The sequence below is a fragment of the Gossypium hirsutum genome, chromosome A13, assembly GCF_007990345.1.
Source record: "Gossypium hirsutum isolate 1008001.06 chromosome A13, Gossypium_hirsutum_v2.1, whole genome shotgun sequence".
Classification (NCBI taxonomy): domain Eukaryota; kingdom Viridiplantae; phylum Streptophyta; class Magnoliopsida; order Malvales; family Malvaceae; genus Gossypium; species Gossypium hirsutum.
The window spans coordinates 4,601,981-4,625,824 of record NC_053436.1 but is presented as its reverse complement, the minus strand read 5'-3'; the positions used below and the strand labels follow the sequence as shown (position 1 = coordinate 4,625,824).

General features: G+C 31.0%; 1 protein-coding gene across 1 annotated transcript; it reads right to left on the bottom strand.

Annotated features, from left to right (window-relative positions):
- Positions 1 to 4,657: 4,657 nt before the first annotated feature.
- On the bottom strand, positions 4,658 to 5,506 carry LOC107894966 (uncharacterized). Its single transcript, XM_016820122.2, has one exon. The coding sequence runs from the start codon at positions 5,266 to 5,268 to the stop codon at positions 4,756 to 4,758; it is 513 nt and encodes a 170-aa protein (XP_016675611.1). The 5' UTR covers positions 5,269 to 5,506; the 3' UTR covers positions 4,658 to 4,755.
- Positions 5,507 to 23,844: the final 18,338 nt, after the last annotated feature.

Sequence of the window (23,844 nt, the reverse complement as noted above, 5' to 3'; positions counted from 1 at the left end):
GGGTCGTGGACATTACTGATAATGGTATAGCGGATTACTGCATTGCACTGTACCGCATGTACGTTAACTATGCTACGTACCACTATCTGATCTGGTAGTTTATACTGCACGTCTGTACTGCGGTTTACCGCATTGCATAGTACAGCTTATACGCTAGCCTTGCTGCGTAATATATCTGATTTGACAGTTCATACTGCATGTTTATACCGCGGTCTTCTGCATTGCACAGTTCATCTGATCTGTCTGCATACATATTGTTTCTGATTCTATAGTAGTTGGCTTTGATCTCACAATGAGCTCGAGTAGCTCACCCCCTCTTCTATTTCCCCTTTCAGGTACAGTTCTGGATTCTGTTGATGGACTCAGTATGCGGAGGTTTCGGATAGTCTTAGAGGGAAATAAATTATAAGTTTGTGATTTCAGTTTCAATTTGATACTCAGTTTTGAAATGTAAGGTTTTTAATACTGTGGTACCCCTCTGTTTTAAGTCTTAAATGCTTTACTATTCTGGTTTTAAATACTTTGGTATCAATGCTTTTGGAAATGGAACTAAGGTCGACTGGTTTTATAAGATTTTCTCAAGATCACTTTGGTTATCAATGTAGCATTCTGAATTCGGTCTAAACTCCTAGGCCGAGTTTGGGGTGTTACACTCTAAAAACAGTAAGATACTAAAATTTAAAGACCCAACAGCTGAAATTAATAACTCTATGTAAAGCAATTAAAAAGATTCCTTCTTTTTCTAGATTTATAAACATCTAAGTTAACTAAAATTTAATAGACCCAATAGCTAATATTTGTTTTAATGTTGGGTTTTGTTAGAGGATCTGTGAGCTTTTATCCATTAAAACTGAACTAAAAAAAACACATCTTAGATACATATCTAATAATCACAAAAGCTATAAAACTAAACAAAAACAATACACATTAAACACTTGTATAACTTATGTTGAAGCAATCATGTAAGGTGGTTCTTATGGTGCGAATGCAGCAGAGTGAGGAGGGATAAAGATGGGGAGCAGGAGATGGACAGTGACGAGGATTGGTAATTTTTATGTTGCAAATAAACAAAAAAAATGTTTTAGACTAATTATAGAGAGGTCCCTGTCTTTAGTTAAAAGTAAAAAAAAATAAAAAAATATCGCGTTGGCAATCCATTAGTGGATTAATAGAAGTTTTAATAGCAATGATTAATTTGAGCAATTATCTTAATTAAAATGAATAAATTGAAAAAAAAAGTTAGAGTTATCAAAATAAAAATGGCTTTATTTGTGAGTGACCGTTGATGTAGTTTACCTTAACTCTCGCGCACTGTTTTTAATCCTTTTTGAGGCAAACATGTCCCACTTGTTTTGTGTTTTTTTTTGGTTAAATCGCTTTAAATTTGTTAATTATTCTTATATTGGGATTTGAATTTCTTTTTAGTTAAAGTTAGACTTTAACTTAGCAATTATTCTCACATTGGATTTAAATTTTTTTCTCCAAGTTAAGCCCTAAACTTGGCAATTGTTTTAACATCAGGGCTTGAAATTTTTTTGTTCAAATTAATCCTTGATATTTTCTTGAAAACTCAAAGTTCAGGCCTCAATATGAAAATAATTGTCAAGTTCATGATCTAACTTGGACAAAAAAAGTTCAAACCCTAATATAAGAATAGTTGCCTAGTTCAAGCCACAAAATGTGAGAATAATTGCCAAATTCAAGTTTAACCAAGTTTAACTTGAACAAAAAAAAGTTCAATCTCAATGTGAAAATAGTTATCAAGTTCAAGTCCCAAATAATGATTTAACCATTTTTTTTAACCAACATGTTTTGTGTTCTAAAATCTTGGATTTAATAAAAGAAAATTAGGTTTTCATATTTAGGATAAATTATATAATAATTTACATATTTAAAAATTTTTAAATACATATTTAGTATATATATTATTAAATACATTTTAAATAGTTAATTTAAATAAAAATATTTTGATAACTTGAGCTTCAAAACACAAAAATTAAAAGCACATAAACAAGGGTGAAAAAAAAATCACCCCATTTTCAACCCCAAAATCAAGTGTTTAACATTACTTTTGAGGTTAAAACTCAAAACATTTTTTTGACCCCAATAAGCAATGTGGAATGGGGCCTAAATCACATCAGATTCAAAATTAATCCTTATAAGGTAAAACCATGGTAGTAGGTACCGTTTTAGTACTAGTTATATTGGTTTTAAATCAATATCAAATTGTTTAAGTTAGATGTGTTTCGATTAATATCGATTTGTATTAGTTAAAATAACATTCTAATATTTTTATTTTAACTATTTTAATTTTTTATAATTACATTTAAAAATTAAAATTTGATGATTTAATTTAAGTTATCAAATTTAATTAATAATTTTAATTTTTATATTTTCACATAAACATTTTTATAAGTATGTAACTGAAATATATTTGCATTTATATTATATGATATAAATTCAAAACCTACTTTCTATTAAAACCTAGTGTTTCACGTGAAGCAAAAAAACATTATTGCTTTACTATAAGGTTTCACATGTGATGATGTGAGCAATTAATTTTAAAAATTACACTAATTAACTAAGTTTGATAATAACATTTACCCAAATATTTCCATGTTGAAAGAAAAACTTAACCAAAGAATTTTGTGTGAAGTTATAATTGCATTTAAGATATGTTAGAGTTGTGTGCAACTCACTTATTAAAGAAATGAAATAGAGAGGTAAAATTGGATATCTGTGAGAGAAAAGGATCGAGAGTACAAACTTTGTCGCGCAAATTGAATCCATATAGGACTATACTTTTTTTATTCGACTTTGATTATAGAAGGGTTGTTTAACCCTTAAAATGTGTGTAGCAAAAAGCCTCTTGTATTGTTGTTTCTCAACATTAGTAAATTTCTCCTTCTCTGCCCGTGATTTTTCTCGATGAGGATCTTTCACGTAAAATCTGATTATTCTTATTTTTTCTTTATTATTACTTTGCGATCATTCCTATTGTCATTATTGACGTATAGTATGACAAGATACTATATAAATTTTGTTTAAATATGCATAATCTTATTATAATAAATTAAATTTCAAAAGAATTCAAGACATTTGACCTAGATATTTTCCATGATTTGTTTGCATATGATTGGGAAAGGAGAAATTTACATAAAATTGGAGACATTTTTAGGAAGAATAAAGCATATTACATTGGAAGTAACCAGATTTGTATTTTATCTAAAAAGCATTGGCATGCAACACCATTTTTTCACCACTGTTTATTAATGGCTCTATATTGTCTTGGTTTTGGGGAACCCAAAAAATCCTAAAACTGGCTTTAACACCCAACATGTTTCTTACCAAAGGAATGTAATTATTTATTTAAAATATTAATCTATTAGTTTACTAAAAAAAAAAAGAGAGAAAAGGAACCTATTTGACACCTTATGAATCCTAACCATTTTGATTTTTCTTTAGATAAGTTTATATGTTTGAGGCTTGTATAAAAAATAACAATTAATTATATAATATCTCATATCTGATTTGGTTGTCAGGTTCGAGCTACGAGATGACATACTCATTATCAAAACAACTACAATTAAAAATAATTCAATACAACTATGAATACATGCTAATATTTATATTACTCATTTTGAATATGTTATACAATCATTTCGGAATCTCATGTGTGCTTACGAGAACTCTTTTATTAACTGGAAATTAAATTAGGATCAAATTGTAAAATTTATAAATTATAGAATTGACATTACGACTTTTAAAGTTACTCGTCGCGACACAAGTTATTGACTTAATCTCAACAAGATGTTAATGAAACGAAAGTCAATTTAACTTTGAATTTAATCAAAATTTTTGTAACTATTATGTTTTCTTTATTTTATTATATACTAGAAATAAAAACTGAAAGACTATAATGAGGTATGCAAATAAATCAGTGAAGATGCAATTAAATGATATTTTGATTTGATGTACTAAATTTATATCTGGTATTTAATGTAACATTTATGGTTAGATTTAATATATTTTAAATGTCATTAATGAAATATATTGAAATTTAAATACATGACATTTTAATATTTAAAAGTTAAAATTCAACTGCATATTAAAATTTAACAGTGTAATTAATTAGATTTTAATTTTTAAATCAAACAAATAGGAAAGTTAAAATCATAAAATTAAAAGTAAAAGAATTAAATTTTAAAAGTTTGAAAGAGTATCTGAAATAATTAAATCAAATTCATTATATAAAAGGTTAAATTCTATTATTAGTCTTTGTATTTTAATTTAATCAATTTTAGCTCTTGTACTTTTTGACTTTTGAAATTTTAGTCATGACCCAAATTGTAACAAATAAAGTTGTATGGTTAAATTCAATTACTAATCCTATACTATACGTACAGTTATAGATTTAGTTTATATTCTTTAATTGGATCATTTTAACTCCTTATACTTTTTAAATTTTAAAATTTTAATCTTAATACAAATGACAATTATTAATCTATTAAATAGAATTTTAGTGAGTAATAGGCGAAAAATAATAAGCTAGGATTTTTTTTTTCATGTCATCCTCCTTAAAGATATTCCAGCTGATATCCAACTACTGAAAGTCTTAAATTTAGATATAATAAAATTATATATAAAAAAACCAATGAAAAATAAAAGAGAATCCATTTTCTTTTTGCACGTACAATGAGAGTATAACCATGAAGGTAAAAAAAATAAAAAATAAAAAAGAAGAAGAAACAATAATCAAGATTTACTGCTACTTCCATGTTGCTTTTGTGCTTCATCGTGCTCTTCATCTTTGATCTCTTGTTGGGTCTCCTCTGCAGGCACAGCCGCGTGCTCCTCCTCCTCATCCGCCGGACGCGACGAAGGCGGGTCTACCACCGTACCGTCAAGGCAAGAAGAGCATTTCCTCTCAACCCAACCTTCAAAATCGTAGTGACCATGACCCATGATGGGTCTCCCGGAACAGAGTCTCCCGATCATGCCAGCTATGATACCGAGGATAGTGATCACTGCTACTACGGCTATGACGGGTCCGACAGACCCGTGACCCGTATGGGCCGTGTAGGCTTCTTGGGTCGTTCCCACGAGTGGTGGCTGCTGCTGTTCTAATGGTGTAGACATCACCAAAGAAGGAAAAAGAAAAAGGAACTTTCTTTGAAATATTAGAATATTTTGAAGGGTTCTTTTTGTTTCTTTAGTGATTGGAGAAATGGGGTTTTGGTTTTCTGTAACAAGTTTTAATTGGATCATGAAAATGAAAAACTAAATTATTAAAAAAAATTAATGGCTTTATTTAAAGGATTTAGGGGAGAGAGAGAGAGAGAGAGAGAGAGAGAGAAAATGGTGTTCAAAGGAGATGGACAAAAAGGCAAAAAGAAGAAAAGGTAAGGGAAAAAGGCAAAAGAGCGTGTGAAGGAGTTCCGCTCCGTGTTGTTCGGTGTTAAGTTGTCCATCGAATTTGGGATGTGTTTTTCCTTTTCTGGGTTTTTTTTTTACAAAGTATGTTTTATGTTAATTTAATTATTTTAAAATTTATTGTTCCCTCATAATAATATTATCTTCAAAGTTTAAACACGAGTTTTCTCTTAAAATTTTAAGACATTTGATACTTTTTATGTAAACTCAGTGTGTCTCTAAATCACGTTAGACTTGAGACTAAAGCATTGTTTAGCATTACATTTCAAGACTCTCCTAGTTGGAGGTGCAGCCAATAACAGATGGCAGGAATTGGAGTTAATTCATCAATTTCTATACCGTAATTGGAATGTGTGCATTCATCATATTCTTCAATTCCAAAATAAAATTACTGATCATATGGCAAATATTGCAAATGACACTAGAAATAATGTGTAAATATTTAAGGATTCTCCGAGTTCAGTTTTGGAATAATATTGTCGCTGCTATATTTTAATATTTTTATTTTTCTGCAATCACAATATATTGTTTCTTTTTACCAAAAAAATCAAACTAAAAATAATAATAAACAAATAACTTTCGAGAGTCGAACCAATTTTTCAAATTGATTTTTTAGCCAAATAAAAAGACTTGAATATTCTAACTTTTGGCTCTTTAAAATCGATTTGATTGTTAAATCTAAAAATTTGTCCATTATTTATATTTATATTAACTATAAGTTATAAATGTAATTTATATTTTTAAATTAGATTTACAAACAATTTATATTAATTATTTAAAAAATATTTAAAATTTATATTTTATAGGCATAATGACTTATTTAGTTGTTCAATAGCTCTTCATTTAATTTTTTTGTCTCTTTTAACCCTTAAATTAGTGTTTTTTTTTGTCAAAACACTCGAAATGGATAGAAAATTTAACGTTTGTTAACTTTTCCGATGTGGCGATCCACGTGTATGCCACGTCAACAATTAATTAATTTTTTTAAAATTATATAATATTATTATATTTTTTATTACTAAATAATTTATATATAATAATTTTATGCTTTTTAGTAATTTTTATATTTTTTTAATTTAATAAAATAATTAATTGTTGACATGGCATACACGTGGGTACCATATCAGTAAAGTTAACAAAAATTAACTTTTTATCTATTTTGGGTGATTTAACAAACAACACAAGTTTAAGATCTAAAGAAGCAAAAAATTAAATGGAGGGACAAAATGATTTTTTTTAATAAAGTTGGAGGGTCAAATAAATCACTATATCTATTTTTTCATGATTTTTAACAAAGAGTTACCAAAAATTATTTTATTATATTATTATAATCTAAGAGGAAGGATTGTATGAAACAGTGACGCTACGTCATCTGTATCCCTTTTCAATAGTTTTATGCCACATCAGTATTCTTATCTTGAATTTCAGGGTTTTATCCAGAATTTTAGTATTTTAATTTGGATTTGATTTTATTCAGGATAAGAGTACTAATGTGGCATAAAACTATTGGAAAGGGATATAGATGACATGGCGTCACTGTTTCATACAATCCTTTCCCTATAATCTAAATAGAATATTTGCTAATATAGAAATGATAATAACATGGCATGGTGAAAGGGCAAGGAGACATATGACTAATGAGGGACATTGTCCTAGATGCAGAGCAATGTTGGAATCAAGACTTCATGCCGTTAGAGATTGCTCTTTCTCAAGAATGGTATGGCTGTTTGTGGTACCAGAAAATGCTCAAAGTTCGTTCTTTTCATTGCCACTTGGTGACTGATTGCTATGTAACTTGAAGAGTTCAAGAAGATGGAGGTCTGAGGAATTTGAGTGGCAGTCCATTTTCTTGATCTTATGTTGGCTGCTATGGAAGGATCATAACCTTTTTGTTTTTTTTTTGTAACAGACATAATTGTGTACAAAAACTTGTAGATACAGGTATTACTTGGACAAAGAGTTATGCAAAATCAGATTTAGCTTGCGCCCAACCGAATCTTTTGGTGTCGGATACATGGTGGTCACCACCCGAGGAAGGATAGATTAAACTCAACACAGATGGAGTAATGTCATACATTAGCAATTGGGCGTTGATAAGAGGCATGTTTAAAGATGCGGATGTAGTTATGTGGATTTTCTATGACGGTAAGCAAGGAAACAAATTTTCAAATTGAAGCACGTGCCATACTTGAAGGATTGCGCATAGCATGGGAGAAATGATTCAGGCAATTAGAACTAGAATGTGATAATGCACTTCTAAATAATGCACTTCTAGTCGAGACTTTGCTAGTTGGTGGACTTGCTTGTAGTAGGTTGGTGAAGTTACGTTTAATTAGTTGCCTCTTCCAACAAAATTGGAGAATAAGACTTCGCCATATCCAAAGGTCTCAAAACAATGCTGCTGATCAAATGACTAACTACACAAACAATGGTACCCCAAATTTACTTAAGGACCCACCAAGTTCAGTATAAGGGGTTTTGCATGCTGATAGGAATGCCTCTATAAGGGGTTGATTGTTCAATGTAATTGCTTAGTGTTGTTCTTTTCTATCCAAAAAAAAAAAGACAAGAGAAAAAAAAATTTTACATTTGAGTCAATTATTCCATCACTTACAAATTTTTTTATAATTTACAAAAGTTTAAGTTTATACACGGTTTTTAATAAATGTTTTATAGTATATGTCACATATCAAATTATTAACAAATATTTAAATTTACTTACTTTTATAAGAAAATGTAAAAAATAACCCTCCCAATAAATGCGCTTCCAAAGGTTAAATTTCCTATTATCTCAATTGGACATTAACTCAATTATAAAATTATTAAAAATATATTTTCAGTGACAAATTAAGTTATATTTTTATAATGGTGTTTTTATTTTTTATATATAATAAATCAATAAAATTTTGTTGATAATAAGTTTTGAAATCGAAACACCATATATGATAAATGTTTAATTTTATCATTATAACCAAAGCATTAATTGAATTTTTTTTTTGTGAATTTTAAACAATTAACTTTAGTATTATAACTAAAACATTAATTGATTTTTATGTAAATTTTTAATAAATATATTTATTATATAAATTTTTTCGCCCCTATCATGGTGCGTGTCATGAATCTAATTTTAAATTTTCAAGATTCATTTTAAGGTTTTCTAAAAATTAGAGCTGTCTAGAGTAAAGTAATAGCCTTATTCATTCTAAAAAGGAAAAAAAGGATTGTGCAAGGGTCGCCCTTCCATATAGCCTATTTTTTATTGTTTAAAAATAATAAAATAATAAAAGTTTAATTTAATAATTATATTTAAATTTATTTAATTTAAATTAGTTTGCATTCTCGCACATGTTTGTTGTATGCATTAAATAAATTATATTTAATAATTTCTTCTTTTTAAAAAAAGTTAACATATTGCTAAATGGTTATGTACATACGTGAAATTAAAAAGAAAAATTTAGGAGGGGCGAAATTAAAATATAATTTTTACGATAGAAAAAAATATAATTTTATTATTTTAATAGACTATATCTTTATAATTTTTAAAAGGTTAAATTAATTTTTTATATTTTTAAAGGAGTTAAAGTGTAATTTTACCTTTTATTAATTTAAAGGGAACAAGACCTCTGCCAACCCTCTAATTTCGCAGTTATATATAAACCGCTTACATTGCAATATAAATACACATGTCAAGTTATTAAAGTGCCAAATTATTCCGTATAAACTGTGCTAAATTGGATTATTTTCTAAATTGTAACTTCATATATTACTATAGTATATATATGGTTTGAACTTGCTTGCTCAAGTTGGTGCCAAATCTATCAAGCTAAGAATGCCACCAATGTATAAACAAGTCTAATTAAATGCTTCATTTTTATTTTTATATATTTTAATAAGATTTTTTAAATTTACAAAATATAATATGTATTATACACTATAGCGTACTCATTATGCAAATGAAAAATGTGCGTAACAAATTTTAAAATAAATTGATATAATAATAAGAAAATGATTTTATTGAACAGGTAAAGTTCAGATCAAAATCATAAAGTTTTGAGTTTTAATCACATTAGTAGATTTTATATGAAAAGATGAAATTACTCTCAAAATGATATTTATTATTTTGTAAAAATAAGATACTTTTGGTAATGGGTGATACAAACTCAAGCAAAATTTAAATATAATATAGATTTGATAAAAATTGATATAAATATATAATATAAAACATTAAGTGAAATTTATACGTTGAGATATGCAAGTTTTATAGTCATAATGTAATATTTTATTGTTTAATTCTTATATTAAGGTAGTGCTTGAAAAGTTATCTGATAATTAAATTTGTGTGTAATTACTTATAATTATGTAGGGTAGCATGTTTGGGTAATTATTGTAATTGGTGGGTCTCACTAAATTAAGTGTAATTGAGGATTGAAGCATCTCAATTACACTTTATAATTCTTAAGGGAGGGTAAAAATTGAAGTAATTACGCGGATAATTACACCCAAATCTAATTATCTTATGGGTTTCCAAATACTCATGCAAGATTTAACTTTAAAAAATTACTTTTATACAAGTTTAAGTTATAAAGTATTATATTATAAGCATGAATATGTATAAGTGTTTAGGATGATTATGTTAGAAATTTATAAAATAAATCTACAATATAACTTAATAAACCAGGACCTGTCATATCAAATCATTAAGAATAAATCAAGAATAAAACTAGATGCGGAAGCGTACCTGAATTCATGGATTCCTTAAAACTTTCTGGAACTTGGGGATTTGATCTTCCAAATTAGCACACAAGAAATTCAGAGAATATTTGTTCTCTCTTTCCTAATGATGGGATATTAGAAAAGATATCTTGTGTATAATTTAGGGACCATAGCCCTAATATTTATAACCTTAGCATATTAGTTCTAATCAAATTCTAATTAGCCCATCATTAATTAGAATTTGATTAGAAGAGTATCTACACATATTTGACCCATGCTTTATTTAATAATTAAAAGCCCAATAAAATTCTAAGCAAATTAGATCACTTTTAATTTGGGCTAACCTATCATGATAGTAAATAATAACATGTAGTTATCCTTATTATATATGTGATGTCCAAATTTTCCAACAATCTCCCACTTGGACCACATATATATACTAATTACTTTATAATTACATATCATTATATAACCTTATGAGCTCAAAATTTTACTATCATATTCAAAAGGCATTCTGTACAATCTCGTCTATTAATTATGTTAACATAGAACCAAGGCGACTTTCGTTACAAATATCGTAACTAAATCCATCCATGATCACATATATTAACACAACCAAATGACATAGATCAAGTATGGATGTGTAGCATGGAAATTACATGCAATATGATCTAAACATGTCTATTTCCAACTGGTCCTCCTTAAACTTAAGTGAGGTCAATTTCAAAATAATAAATAGAGTGAATAAACTGAATACTTCATTCCTGATCAGAAAATAACCAAATACATAAATGTCTGAAATATAAACTCCCACTAAATCATGATATCCTCAAACAATGTGACACCCATGTGAGCAGTGTGCTCATAAAAGACCTTGGGTGCTAAACCTTTTGTAAGCGGATCCGCTATCATGGAGTTTGTCCCAATGTGCTCTATGGATATTTGACCATTTTGCACTATTTCTTTTACAACTAGGAACTTTATGTCAATATGCTTTGACTTAGATGAACTCCTGTTGTTATTGGAATACAGCACTGCTGACTTATTTTCACAAAATAATTTGAGTGGTCTTTTTACATTCTCCAAAATGCGCAGCCCTGTGACAAAGTTCCGAACCATATTCCATGGTTTGATGCCTCATAGCATGCTACAAACTCTGCTGCCATAGTGGACGAAGACACTTTTCCAAGATATAGCCCCTCGGGCTAATAGGTAAATATCTCCTGATGTAGATTTCCTACTATCTTGGCATCCAGCGAAATCAGAATCAGAATACCCTATGACCTCCAAAAGATCTGATCTCTTATAGGTAAGCATGTAATCTTTTGTTCTCTGAAGATATCTCATAACCCGTTTGGCTGCTATCCAATGTTCTATACCAGGGTTGCTTAAATATCTACTTAACATCCCAACAATGTACGCAATGTCTAGACACGTACATACTTAAGCATAGATTAAACTCCCAACAGCTGATGCATAGGGAATCTTTTGCATTTCCTGAATTTCAAGGTTACTTTTAGGGCATTGAGTAAGACTAAATTTGTCTCCTTTAGCGACAGGGGTGTCACCTAGTCTACAATTCTGCATGCCAAACCTTTTGAGTACTTTATCGATATAGCTCTTTTGTGATAATCCAAGAATACCTCAAGATCGATCTCAATGTATCTGAATACCTAAAACAAAATAGGCGTCCCCAAGATCTTTCATCTCAAAATGCTTGGATAAAAATCTCTTGGTTTCGTGAATAAGCCTATATCATTAGTGGCAAGCAAAATGTCATCAACATATAGAACCAGAAATATGTACTTACTCCCATTGAATTTGTGATACACACAATCATCAACAATATTCATCTCAAAACCAAACGAAATAATTATTTGATGGAACTTGTGGTACCATTGACGAGAAGCTTGTTTGAGTCCATAGATGGATTTTGTCAATTTGCAAACCATATTCTTTGAGTCTTTCGACTCAAAATTTTCTGGTTGCACCATATAAATTGTTTCTTCAATGTCGCCATTAAGAAACGCAGTCTTAACATCCATATGATGTAACTCAAGATTAAAATGAGCAACAAGTGCCACGATTATCCTGAAAGAGTCTTTCGATGAAACTGGAGAGAAGGTCTCTGTAAAATCAATGCGTTCTTTCTGAGTATATCTTTTAGCTATAAAACGTGCCTTATACCTTTCCACATTACCATTTGTATCTCTCTTGGTTTTAAATATCCATTTACAACCAATTGGTTTTGCACCTTCAGGTAATGGGACAAGTTCCCAAACTTTATTGTCTTGTATAGATTTATACTCATATTTCATGGCATCAATCCACTTTTGAGAATTAAAACTTTTCATGGCCTGATAAAAGTTGATTGGATCATCTCTCATCATTCTATTATCATCCTCATGTTCTTGGAGAAATACAATATAATCATCTAGAATAGCATTTCTCCTTTCTCTTGTGGACATCCTTAATGGCACTTATTCTTGAGGTTGTTGAGTTTGTTCTTCTATAATAGGAAATTGTTCAACATTGTCTTGTAGAGGTTCTAGATTCACTTCTTGATCAATGATAGGTATAAAAACCTAAACATCGTCAAAAGTGATAGTAGGAATCGAGTTAGAATCCAATTCCTCCTCAAAAGCAATGTCTCTAACCTTATTTCTCCCTCCAAACTCAACATCTTCAAGAAATGTTGCAGTTATTGTCTCAAAAATATTCCTTATTATGGGATCATAAAATTTATAGCCCCTAGATCGCTTAGAATAGCCAATAAAATAGCTGCTTACTGTTTTGGAGTCCAATTTCTTTTCATGTGGCCTATAAGGCCTTGCCTCAGCTGGACATCCCAAAATGTAAAAGTGCTTTAGACTAGGCTTTTGACCTGTCCAAAGCTCATAAGGTGTTTTTGCAACTGCATTATTGGGTACTCTATTCAGAATGTAAGCTGCTATCTTTAATGCTTCTCCCTAGAGGGACTCAGGTAAGGTAGAATGAGCAATCATGCTCCTTAACATATCCTTAAGAGTTCTGTTTCGTCTTTCAGCTACACCATTCATACTTGGTGATCCTGGCATGGTGTACTGTGGGACAATACCACATTCATCTAGGAATTTCGCAAATGGTCCTAGACATTGTTCACCTGAGCCATCATATCTACCGTAGTACTCACCACCACGATTATATCTGACGTTTTTAATCCTTTTGTCGAGTTGATTCTCAACTTCAGCTTTATAAGTTTTGAACACGTCCAAAGACTGAGATTTCTCATGAATGAGATATAGGTACCCCTAACGTGAGTAGTCGTCTATGAATTTTATGAAATACTGTTGACCATTCCATGATACCGTAGGGAATGGCCCGCAAATATCTGTATGAATTAATTCTAAGATGTTTGAAGATCTGTTGGCACCCAATCTCTTGGTTTTGGTCTGTTTTCCCTTGATGCAATCGATACAACCATCAAAGTCTGTGAAGTCAAGGGACTTTAAAATACCATTAGACACAAGGCGTTCAATTCTAACTTTTGAGGTATGACTTAAGCTCCTATGCCATAATAATGCTGAATTTTCCTTATTTAATTTACGTTTAATACCACGTGATTCCACATGCAAGGTTTCATTATAGGATGCAACTGTTTCTAGCAAATAAAGGTTGTCATAAGTATTTAAATAACCAGTTCTAATAACATTTAAATTTAAAGACAAATTAAATTGATTTTTTCTGAATGAACAATAATATCCAAATTTGCCCAACGAAGAAACAGAAACTAAATTCCGTCTAAATGACGGTACAAAAAAAGTGTCTTTTAAATCCAAATAAAAACCAGTTCCTAATAACAACCTAAAATACCCAATTGCTTCCACTTCTACTGATTTTCCATCGCCCACAAAGATGTGTCTTTCACCATCACTTGGCTTTCGATAACTCAGGCAACCCTGCACAGAAACACTTATGTGAGTATTAGCACCAGAATCTATCCACCAAGTGTTTTTAGGTACTGAAGCTAAATTAATCTCAGAACATACCAAATTAAGAATTATATCTTTTTTTACACGCCAAGCATGATATTTGGTACAATCTTTCTTTACGTGTCCAGACTTATTACAAAAGAAACAACTCTCTGTAGCTTGTTGTTGTTTCTTTTGAGCTGGACCCTTAGCAGCTTTATTTTGATATTTTCTTTTCTTGCCATTGTCCTTAAGGACATTGGCCAAATGAGCACTTTCAAACTAATCATGCTTCAACCTTTCTTCCTCTTGCACACAATGAGAAATGAGCTCATATATAGTCCATTTCTCATTTTAACAGTTATAACTAATTTTAAATTGGTTAAACTGTGCAGGAAGCGATACCAAAACCATAAGAATAAGTAATTCCTCAGAAAGCTCGATCTTAAGTGCCTTAAGTCTTGAAGCAGTATGGAACATCTCCATAATGTACTCCCTTACGTTTCCTTGACCCTTATACTTCATAGACATCAAAGAAGTCAAAAGTGATGTCATCTCAACCTTATCGTTTTTAGCAAAATGTTTCTCAATTTCATCAAGGAAACATTTGGCCTGAGTAATCTCTTCAGATTCTGTGCCCCTAAAGGCTTTTGGAATGCTGTGTTTCATGATCATTAGACTCATGCGATTTGAACGATCCCACCTCTCAAAGTCCCTCTTAATATCAGGGGTGCTTTCCGCAGTGAGAGGTGCAGGTTGTTCTTCCCTTAGTGCAAGGTCTATGTCCATACAGCCAAGCACTTTAAGTAAATGTCTTTTTCATTCTTTAAAATTAGTTCCATTAAGCATGGGTATATAATTTATATTAGCAGATATTGTGGCAGTAGAAGATGAATTAGCTGAATAGAGACCAAAAACAAGCTTCATAAGTAAACAATAAATTCAAGATAATGGCTAATCCCATCTCAAGATACCAAACACTACATTAATATCAAGTCTTTGGACAGTAATATTAACAGTAAGCGGTACTCTTGTTGTAGCAACCAAACATTGACAATAAACTATGTCAAGCAATGAATTAATCTTTGGACTAACTTATTACTCACATAAAATACCTTATAACTGTCACACATTTATCACCACAGATGTCGTTGTAATTCTGTCAAATATTAACTTACCTTTGGGTCAATCAATAAACGCATGAATTACAAAAACATATAACCATCTTAATATTTTAAATAAATTAATCTACACAAAAGAGGTCACTTTGGCGGCATTTTGTTTCAACTAATTTATTTAAAATAATAGATATCCTTAATTTAAAGCCAAAATCTGAATTTAGTTGTTCCAAAATATTTATCTTAATTTCTTCTTTCAATCAAATTAAAAGATAAAACATATATATATTTATATAATTTTCCAAAACATTAAACCAATCAAAGCATGCATATATTATATATTTATATAAATAAACAAAACATATATATGAATCAATTTCTATATATATATATATAAATTTCATATGGATTAAAATAATAATAATCACATGCCTTGCAAATACACAGGAACTGAATCGCAATATTTTCAAATAAAGCTTAAAAACGTAGGTATCAAATAATATTACACAAATATTTTGAACTTTATAATTGAATCTATTAATTTGAAAATCACCCAATTTTTTTATATTAATTCAAGATAATAAAAAACTTTAATATAAATCTTCAAAAAACAACATATATATCCGAAATATAAAACCCATGAAATTTCATGAATCAATTATTCAAATGAAGAATCTGAATCAATTCCCAATGATTCGATATGACAAGGTTCGGATGCCACTTGTTAAAAATTTTTAAAATAAATCTACAATATAACTTAATAAACCAGTATATGTCATGTCAAATCATTAAGAATAAATCAAGAACAAAACTAGATGCGGAAGCGTACCTGAATTCATGGATTCCTTTCTGGAACTTGGGGATTTGATCTTCCAAATTAGCACACAAGAAATTCAGAAAATATCTGCTCTCTCTTTCCTAATGATGGGATATTAGAAAAGATATATTGTGTATAATTTGGGGACCATAACCCTAATATTTATAACCTTAGCATATTAGTTGTAATCAAATTCTAATTAGCCCATCATTAATTAGAATTTGATTAGAAGAGTATCTACACATATTTGACCCATACTTTATTTAATAATTAAAAGCCCAATAAAATTCTAACCAAATTAGATCACTTTTAATTTGGGCTAACCTATCATGATAGTAAATAATAACATGTAATTATCCTTATTATATATTTGATGTCCAAATTTTCTAACAGATTATGTTAGAAAAATTCTAAAAATTATATTATAAACCTTAAAATATATATTAATAAAAAATAATTATGAATATTTTATAAAGTTATAACAAAAATTTATATTATTTAAACATCAAAGAATTCTAAAGTTATGATAAAAAAATTTTTATGTGTCATTAAAATGTTACAAAAACATGTTAGAATGTGATTATTTATAAAAAGATATGACTAAAAAGCATGAGTATAACTTATTTACGTGTCCATAATATATATAATAAAAATAATATATTTATTTGTAAAAAAATGTTATAAATTTTTCATAACTTATTTATAAAAATAAATTTATAAAATTATGATCAAAATTTATATTTATGAAAGTTATTAGACATTTTTACCTAATTTACATATATGAAAATGCACCTAGCATAAGTCTTTCATCAAATTAAATTTATATAAGCTTTTATGATCAAAGCTATAGACTGTTTGTGTCGTAAACCTAAATAGTATGTTGTAGATGCTACTTATGCGAATACAAAGGGTTTTCTTGCTTTATATTGTGGGGTACGATATCATTTGAGAGAATAAAACTAAACACTAGCATCAAAGAAGACTCAAAAACTCTTTAATTTGAGACGTTCAAAACTTCTAAATGTTGTTGAGAGAACATTTGCTATACTTAAAAAAAGAACTCGATCAAGGACCAATATATGATGATAAGGAGTATATGTTAAATGTAAATAGAGAATAAACCCACAAATATGGACAACTAGAGAAATTAGATAAAATTGCATATGATTTTATTATTTTTATTAGTAATGGTATTATCAACTACTTTCTTAGACTAAAATATTACATATGATAATTTAATTTTAATTTTTATTACTTATTTAGATTTTTTATCTTACTAATAATTTTTTATAGTAATTACTACTTTTTAAAATATAAATTATGTAATCGTATAATTATAATTTATATTACAAAACCTAAAAACACACAGAAAAGGTTGATATTGTATAGAAAAAAGCTGGGTGCTTGTGAATGACACAAGACAAATATCTGCATGGAGGTTGTACGAAAGGTTTTTCAGGAATCTTACAGCTTTTCTTTATATTCCTCTTTCAATCCATCCGTCCTTATACATATACATATACATATACAATTATATATATATTGGTATTCTTTATCTTTATTTTATAGTTCATGTTTAGGGTTTGTAACTGTTCTTTTTAATAATATCGTTTTTAAAATTTGAATATGTGTTATATATATTATAAAATAATTTGATAAATTTGTGGTGAAAACTTTTAATTCCACATATGAAATTGAAAAATTGACACGTTGTATGAATTGAGAAAAAAAAAGAAACACAAAAAATTAAAATAAATATTGGTCAAAATTTGATTTTGACCTCTCTATTATGCTTAAATTCTAGATTTAATTCTTGAATTTTAATATATTATTTTATAATATTTTAAGAAAAATGAAAATTTAACAATAGATATATCAATGTTGATCCTAAACTCAAAATTTGATTCAATTAACTTGAATCCAAAATTCGTCAAAAATTTGATCCAATTAACTTGAATTCAAAATCAACTCAACTCGATTTGATCATAGTTAACAATATAAACTTGAAAAAAATATGAATTTAGACTAATTCAAAATATTCAAATTTAAAATGAATTGAAGAAGTATTTCAAACTTGAATTTAAGATGCCTTGTTTTGAAAAATCTAATTAACAAATCTAGTTTACCTGGAATCATAATGATTTTGAACTTGAAATAGCGTCAACATGAAATAATTCAAACTTAGAAGTTAACCCTAAATCCAAAATTAACCCCAACCCATATAACCCAAACTTAAGCTCAAAACCAACCTAAACCCGCAATTTTTTAATATAAGTAACTGAGATGTTTGGGGAAGAATCTTTGATGTGAATTTGGCAGTGATATTTTGCAGAGGCTCAAATGGTGATGGCAATTGATCATTGTAGTAGCAGTTACTCCATCTTCCTGCCTGGCCAACAAAAATTATAGTACAAATAATGCAAAAAATCTGTCCGTTGATTCACACACTTCATACAAAATCATAAGCATAAACATTTTAAAAACAAAAACACTGTCAATTACCAAGACAACAGCTTCCCTTGCTGCAAGAGTCAATATATCAACATGTGGCATTCAATATATATATATTAAAATTGGTTATATGTATGAATCAAAATAATATTTAATTATTTTGTAATTTTTTTATTATAATGTTTTAAATAGGTATTGGTTTACAATAAAAGTGAATTAATATAAATTCATATAAATTCGTTTAATTTAATGGCATTAATCGTGTATTGTGTATTAAATACTTAATCTTTGCTTATTATCGTGTAACAGGAATAGAGCAAAGACATAAAGAAAGGCCAATTTTGCCCGGTCTTGCCAAGTATTGATTTCTCTGGTGCTCTTCTTGTTCAGGTAGCCTCATACTAGTCCACTGCATCTTGTAGCTTTGGTTCAATCCACTGCATCTTCTGACATATGCCTTGTAGCTTCAACCTACTCCGATGTAGTTTCGAGGGTATGAAATTTGTGGCTTCGATCTGCTTCACTGTAACTTCTGAAAGGTGAGATCTACAACTTCAGTCTGCTCTTCTATCGCTTCAGTGAGATAAGGTTTGTGGTCTTTTCTTCTGCAACTTCAAGGGAACAAAATCTGATGTCTTCAATCAGCTCCAATCTTTATTCTTTACTCAGCATGTGATCCTGATCTCAACTCATTTCTCGCAATAGAATTGATTCCGTAGAAATAGTCATTAAAAACAGAAATTGAAAAAAATAGCTCAGCACGTGAGCAAAGGCTCAACTTACTTCTCGCAATATGAGTTGATTTTTGAAAACAGAATTTGCAAAACAGATTTTAAAAATACCTCGGCATGTGACCCGAGGCTCAACTCACCTATCGTAATATGAGTTGATTTTTGAAAAGCATAAATTTAGAAAAATATTAATTGAAAATATCTCAGTGTGCCCCGAGGCTCAACTCACCTCTCGCAATATGAGTGGATTTTTGAAAAACATAAATTGAACAGAAATTGAAAATACCTCAACGTGTCTTGAGGCTCAACTCATTTCTCGCAATATGAGTTGAGTTTTGAAACAAAAATTAACAAAACCTCAGTGTGCCCCGAGGCTCAACTCACCTCTCGCAATATGAGTTGATTTTTTTGAAAAGCATAAATTAAAAAACATTAATTGAAAATACCTCAGCATGTGATCCTGAGGCTCAATTCACCTCTAGCAATATGAATTGATTTTTGAAAAACATAAATTGAAAAATGGAAATTGTAAATACCTCGATATGTGACCTGAGGTTCAACTCACCTCTCGCAATATGAGTTGATTTTTTTGATGAACAGAAATTAAAACTACCTCAGCGTGTCCTGAGGTTCAACTCACCTCTCGCAATATGAGTTGATTTTTTTGAAAAAATAGATTGAAAACACCTCAACGTGTCTTGAGGCTCAACTCACCTCTCGCAATATGAGTTGATTTTTTTGAAAAAATAGATTGAAAATACCTCAACGTGTCTTGAGGCTCAACTCACCTCTCGCAATATGAGTTGAGTTTTGAAACAAAAATTAACAATACCTCAGCGTGTCCCGAGGCTCAACTCACCTCTCACAATATGAGTTAATTTTTTTTAAAAACATTAATTGAAAATACCTCGGCATGTGATCCTGAGGCTCAATTCACCTCTAGCAATATGAATGGATTTTTGAAAAACATAAATTGAAAAACGGAAATTGTAAACACCTTGACATGTGACCTGAGGTTCAACTCACCTCTTGCAATAGAGTTGATTTTTTTGATGAACAAAAATTAAAACTACCTCAGCGTGTCCTGAGGTTCAACTCACCTCTCGCAATATGAGTTGATTTTTTTGAAAAATAGATTGAAAATACATCAACGTGTCTTAAGGCTCAACTCACCTATCGCAATATGAGTTGATTTTTTTGAAACAGAAATAAAAAAATATCAAAATACCAAAAGATGTCAACTGTTGGAACTCAGGTGTCTTTTCTTATGATTCAGTACAGCTATCATCACATCCTCTCGCTCTACTGGAGTGCCTGTAGATGTCATGCATAACGTTATCATGATATGCATATGTTTGTCTTAAATGCCTTTATGCCTACATGATTATGCTATGCGCCTTTGGCATGTTTGTCTTATGTCCTCTTTCGTAATGATTTTTGATGATCTGTGTTCATTGCTTTGACTCTTGACTTTCTATTTAGGCCCTGTACCCATCCTCAAGCTTCATGAGTAATCTACATTTCTCAGATATCACTCTTTTGCCCCTGGTTGAACTTTGTCCTTGCGTTGAGGCTCTTGTACTTATCAAGTTCTTATCCAGGTAATACTTAACATTTTTTTTGTTTAGAGTATGTCATTTCACTATTTATCATGAAAATAAATGACATAATGAGATGCATGAAAATGGTCAGGTAGGGACAAAGGGATACCTCACATTTATTTATTTCAAACGTGGCAAACAAAGAAAGTTAACCAATGATAATGAGAAAGTGTAATAAAGAGAAAACGGATCACATTCAATGGATACAGATGCTCTAGATATTCAACACACGAACTCTTCCACGTTTCTTATCAAGAATCTTTTCTAGCATGGCTTCTTGCGTAGAAGATTTCGAGCTATTGAAAAATGCTTCAAATGCTGTAGTTTCGCTGTTTAACCCATCGTTCAACCGCCTTACTCTTTAAGCCCGGGTTTGCTTCATTAGAATGCCCTTTCGGGTTTTCATCCTAATCTTTTGTGTTAATCAAGATGCCCTTTTTGGGTTTTCAACTTGATCCCCCCTTTTTTTTAGGCATAATATTTCTTCACAGCATCTGAACTCACTGGATTAGGTAGCTCCTTCCCATCCATCTCAATGAGAATTAAAGCTCTGTCCGAGAATGCCTTCTTTACGACATATGGTCCTTCCCAATTTGGTGCCCATTTTCCTCGTAAGTCCTTTTGTATTAGAAGAATCTTTCTCAGCACGAGTTCTCCTTCGTGGAATTCTCTTGGCCGTATTTTCTTGTCATGGGCCGCGATCATTCTCTTCTGGTACATCTGTCCATGACAAATTACCTTTAAACGTTTTTCTTCGATAAGGTTTAACTGGTCATATCGAGCTTGAACCCATTCTGCCTCCTCTAGTTTCGAATCCATTAAGACTCGTAAAGAGGGGATCTCAACTTCGATAGGTAGCACAGCTTCTATTCCAAAGACCAGGGAGAAAGGAGTTGCCCCCGTAGATGTCCGTACAGATGTGCGATATGCATACAAAGCAAATGGTAGCTTCTCGTGCCAATCTTTATATGTCTCAGTCATTTTCCCAATAATCTTCTTAATATTCTTGTTGGCTACTTCAATAGCTCCGTTCATTTTCGGGCGATAGGGTGACGAGTTATGATGCTTTATTTGAAACTGCTCACACACTTCCTTCATCATCTTGTTGTTCAGATTCAAGGCGTTATCTGAAATGATTCTCTCAGGCAAACCATATCGACAAATGATTTCCTTTTTTCAAAAATCTGCAAACTGCAGTCTTTGTCACCTTGGCAAACGAAGCAGCTTCTATCCATTTTGTGAAGTAATCAATAAACACAAAAATGAACCGGTGTCCATTAGAATCTTTTGGGGAAATTGGCCCTATAACATCCATGCCCCACATAGAAAAGGGCCATGGAGAAGTCATGACATGAAGGGGCGAAGGGGCTACATGAATCTTATCGCCATAAATTTGACATTTGTGGCATTTTCTTGCAAAACTAATTTAGTCGCTTTTCATCGTCAGCCAGTAGTAACCGAGTCTCATAATCTTCCTGGCCATAGTGAAACCATTGGCATGTGTCCCACAAATTCCCTCGTGGGCATCTTCAAGTATTTTTCTGGCTTCAACAGCATCTACACATCTCGAGAGCACCTGATCTTTTCCTCTTTTGTACAAGATATCCCCATCAAGAATGAATCTCGCTACCATTCTTCTGATTGTTCTTTTGTCGTTCTCATTTGCTTATTCGAGATACTTTTGATTCTTAATATATTCTAAGACATCATGGAACCATGGCCGTCCATCAGGCTCTTTTTCAATGCTGAAACAATGTGCAGGGACTTCATATATGCTCATTTAAAGAGGCATTATTTCTATTTCTCTGTTTGCTTTGAACATTGAAGCCAAAGTGGCCAGGGCATCAACCAATTGGTTTTCTTCTCGTGGGAGGTCATTAAAAGTTATTTCTTCGAATTCTTTAATCAACTCTGCCACTAGATCACTATATTTGACCAGTTTCGAATCTCTCACTTCCCAATCTCTAAAGTTTTGATATATCACCAAGGCTGAGTCTCCGTATACCTCTAAAGTTTTGATGTTTCGTCCAATTGCGGCACGAAGTCCCATGATACAAGCCTCATATTCTGCTATGTTATTGGTACAGAAAAAGTTCAGCCTGGCAGTGAGTGGGTAATGGTTCCCTTCTGGTGATACTAAGACTGCTCCAATCCCATGCCCCAATGCGTTCGATGCACCATCAAAGCTCATCTTCCATGACTTCTTTTTTGATGACTCGTATTCTTTTTCTGCAATGCACATCAAGTCTTCATCCGGAAAATCAAATCTCAAGGGCTCATATTCCTTTGTCGTTCGAGCAGCTAAGAAATCAACTATTGCGCTCCCTTTTATCAACTTCTGACTTACATAGGCAATGTCGTATTCCGATAGGAAGATCTGCCATCATGCTATTCTTCCTGAGAGTGCCGGTGATTCCATCATGTACTTTATTGGATTCAACTTTGAAATTAACCATGTTGTATATTACAACATGTATTGCTTGAGTCTCCGAGCTACCCAAACCAGAGCGCAACAGTATTTTTCAATGGATGAATACTTTGCCTCATATTCAGTGAACTTTTTACTGAGGTAGTAGATCACATTTTCTTTCTTTCCTGACTTGTCATGTTGCCCCAGTACGCAACCCATTGAATTTTCGAACACAGTCAAATACAATATCAATGGTCTTCCCAGAGTTGGCGGTACTAGCACTGGAGGACTAGACAAATATTGTTTTATCTTATCAAAGGCCACCTGGCATTCCTCATTCCATTCTCCCGGGTTATGTTTTCGAAGAAGCCGAAAGATTGGGTCGCATTGGTTGGTAAGTTGAGCAATGAATCGGGCGATGTAGTTTAACCTCCCTAAAAATCCTCTAACTTCTTTTTGCGTGCGCAGAGGTGGTAACTCTTGAATAGCTTTTATTTTATCCGGATCAACCTCGATACCTCTTTCACTGACAATGAAGCCTAGCAACTTTCCCGAGGTAGCCCCAAACGTACATTTGGCTGGATTAAGTTTTAGCTGAAACTTTCTCAGCCTTTCGAACA

Bases quoted from the DNA above. Each gene is read 5' to 3' on its own strand.
- LOC107894966 (XM_016820122.2), bottom strand. From the start codon at position 5,268: ATGATCCAATTAAAACTTGTTACAGAAAACCAAAACCCCATTTCTCCA.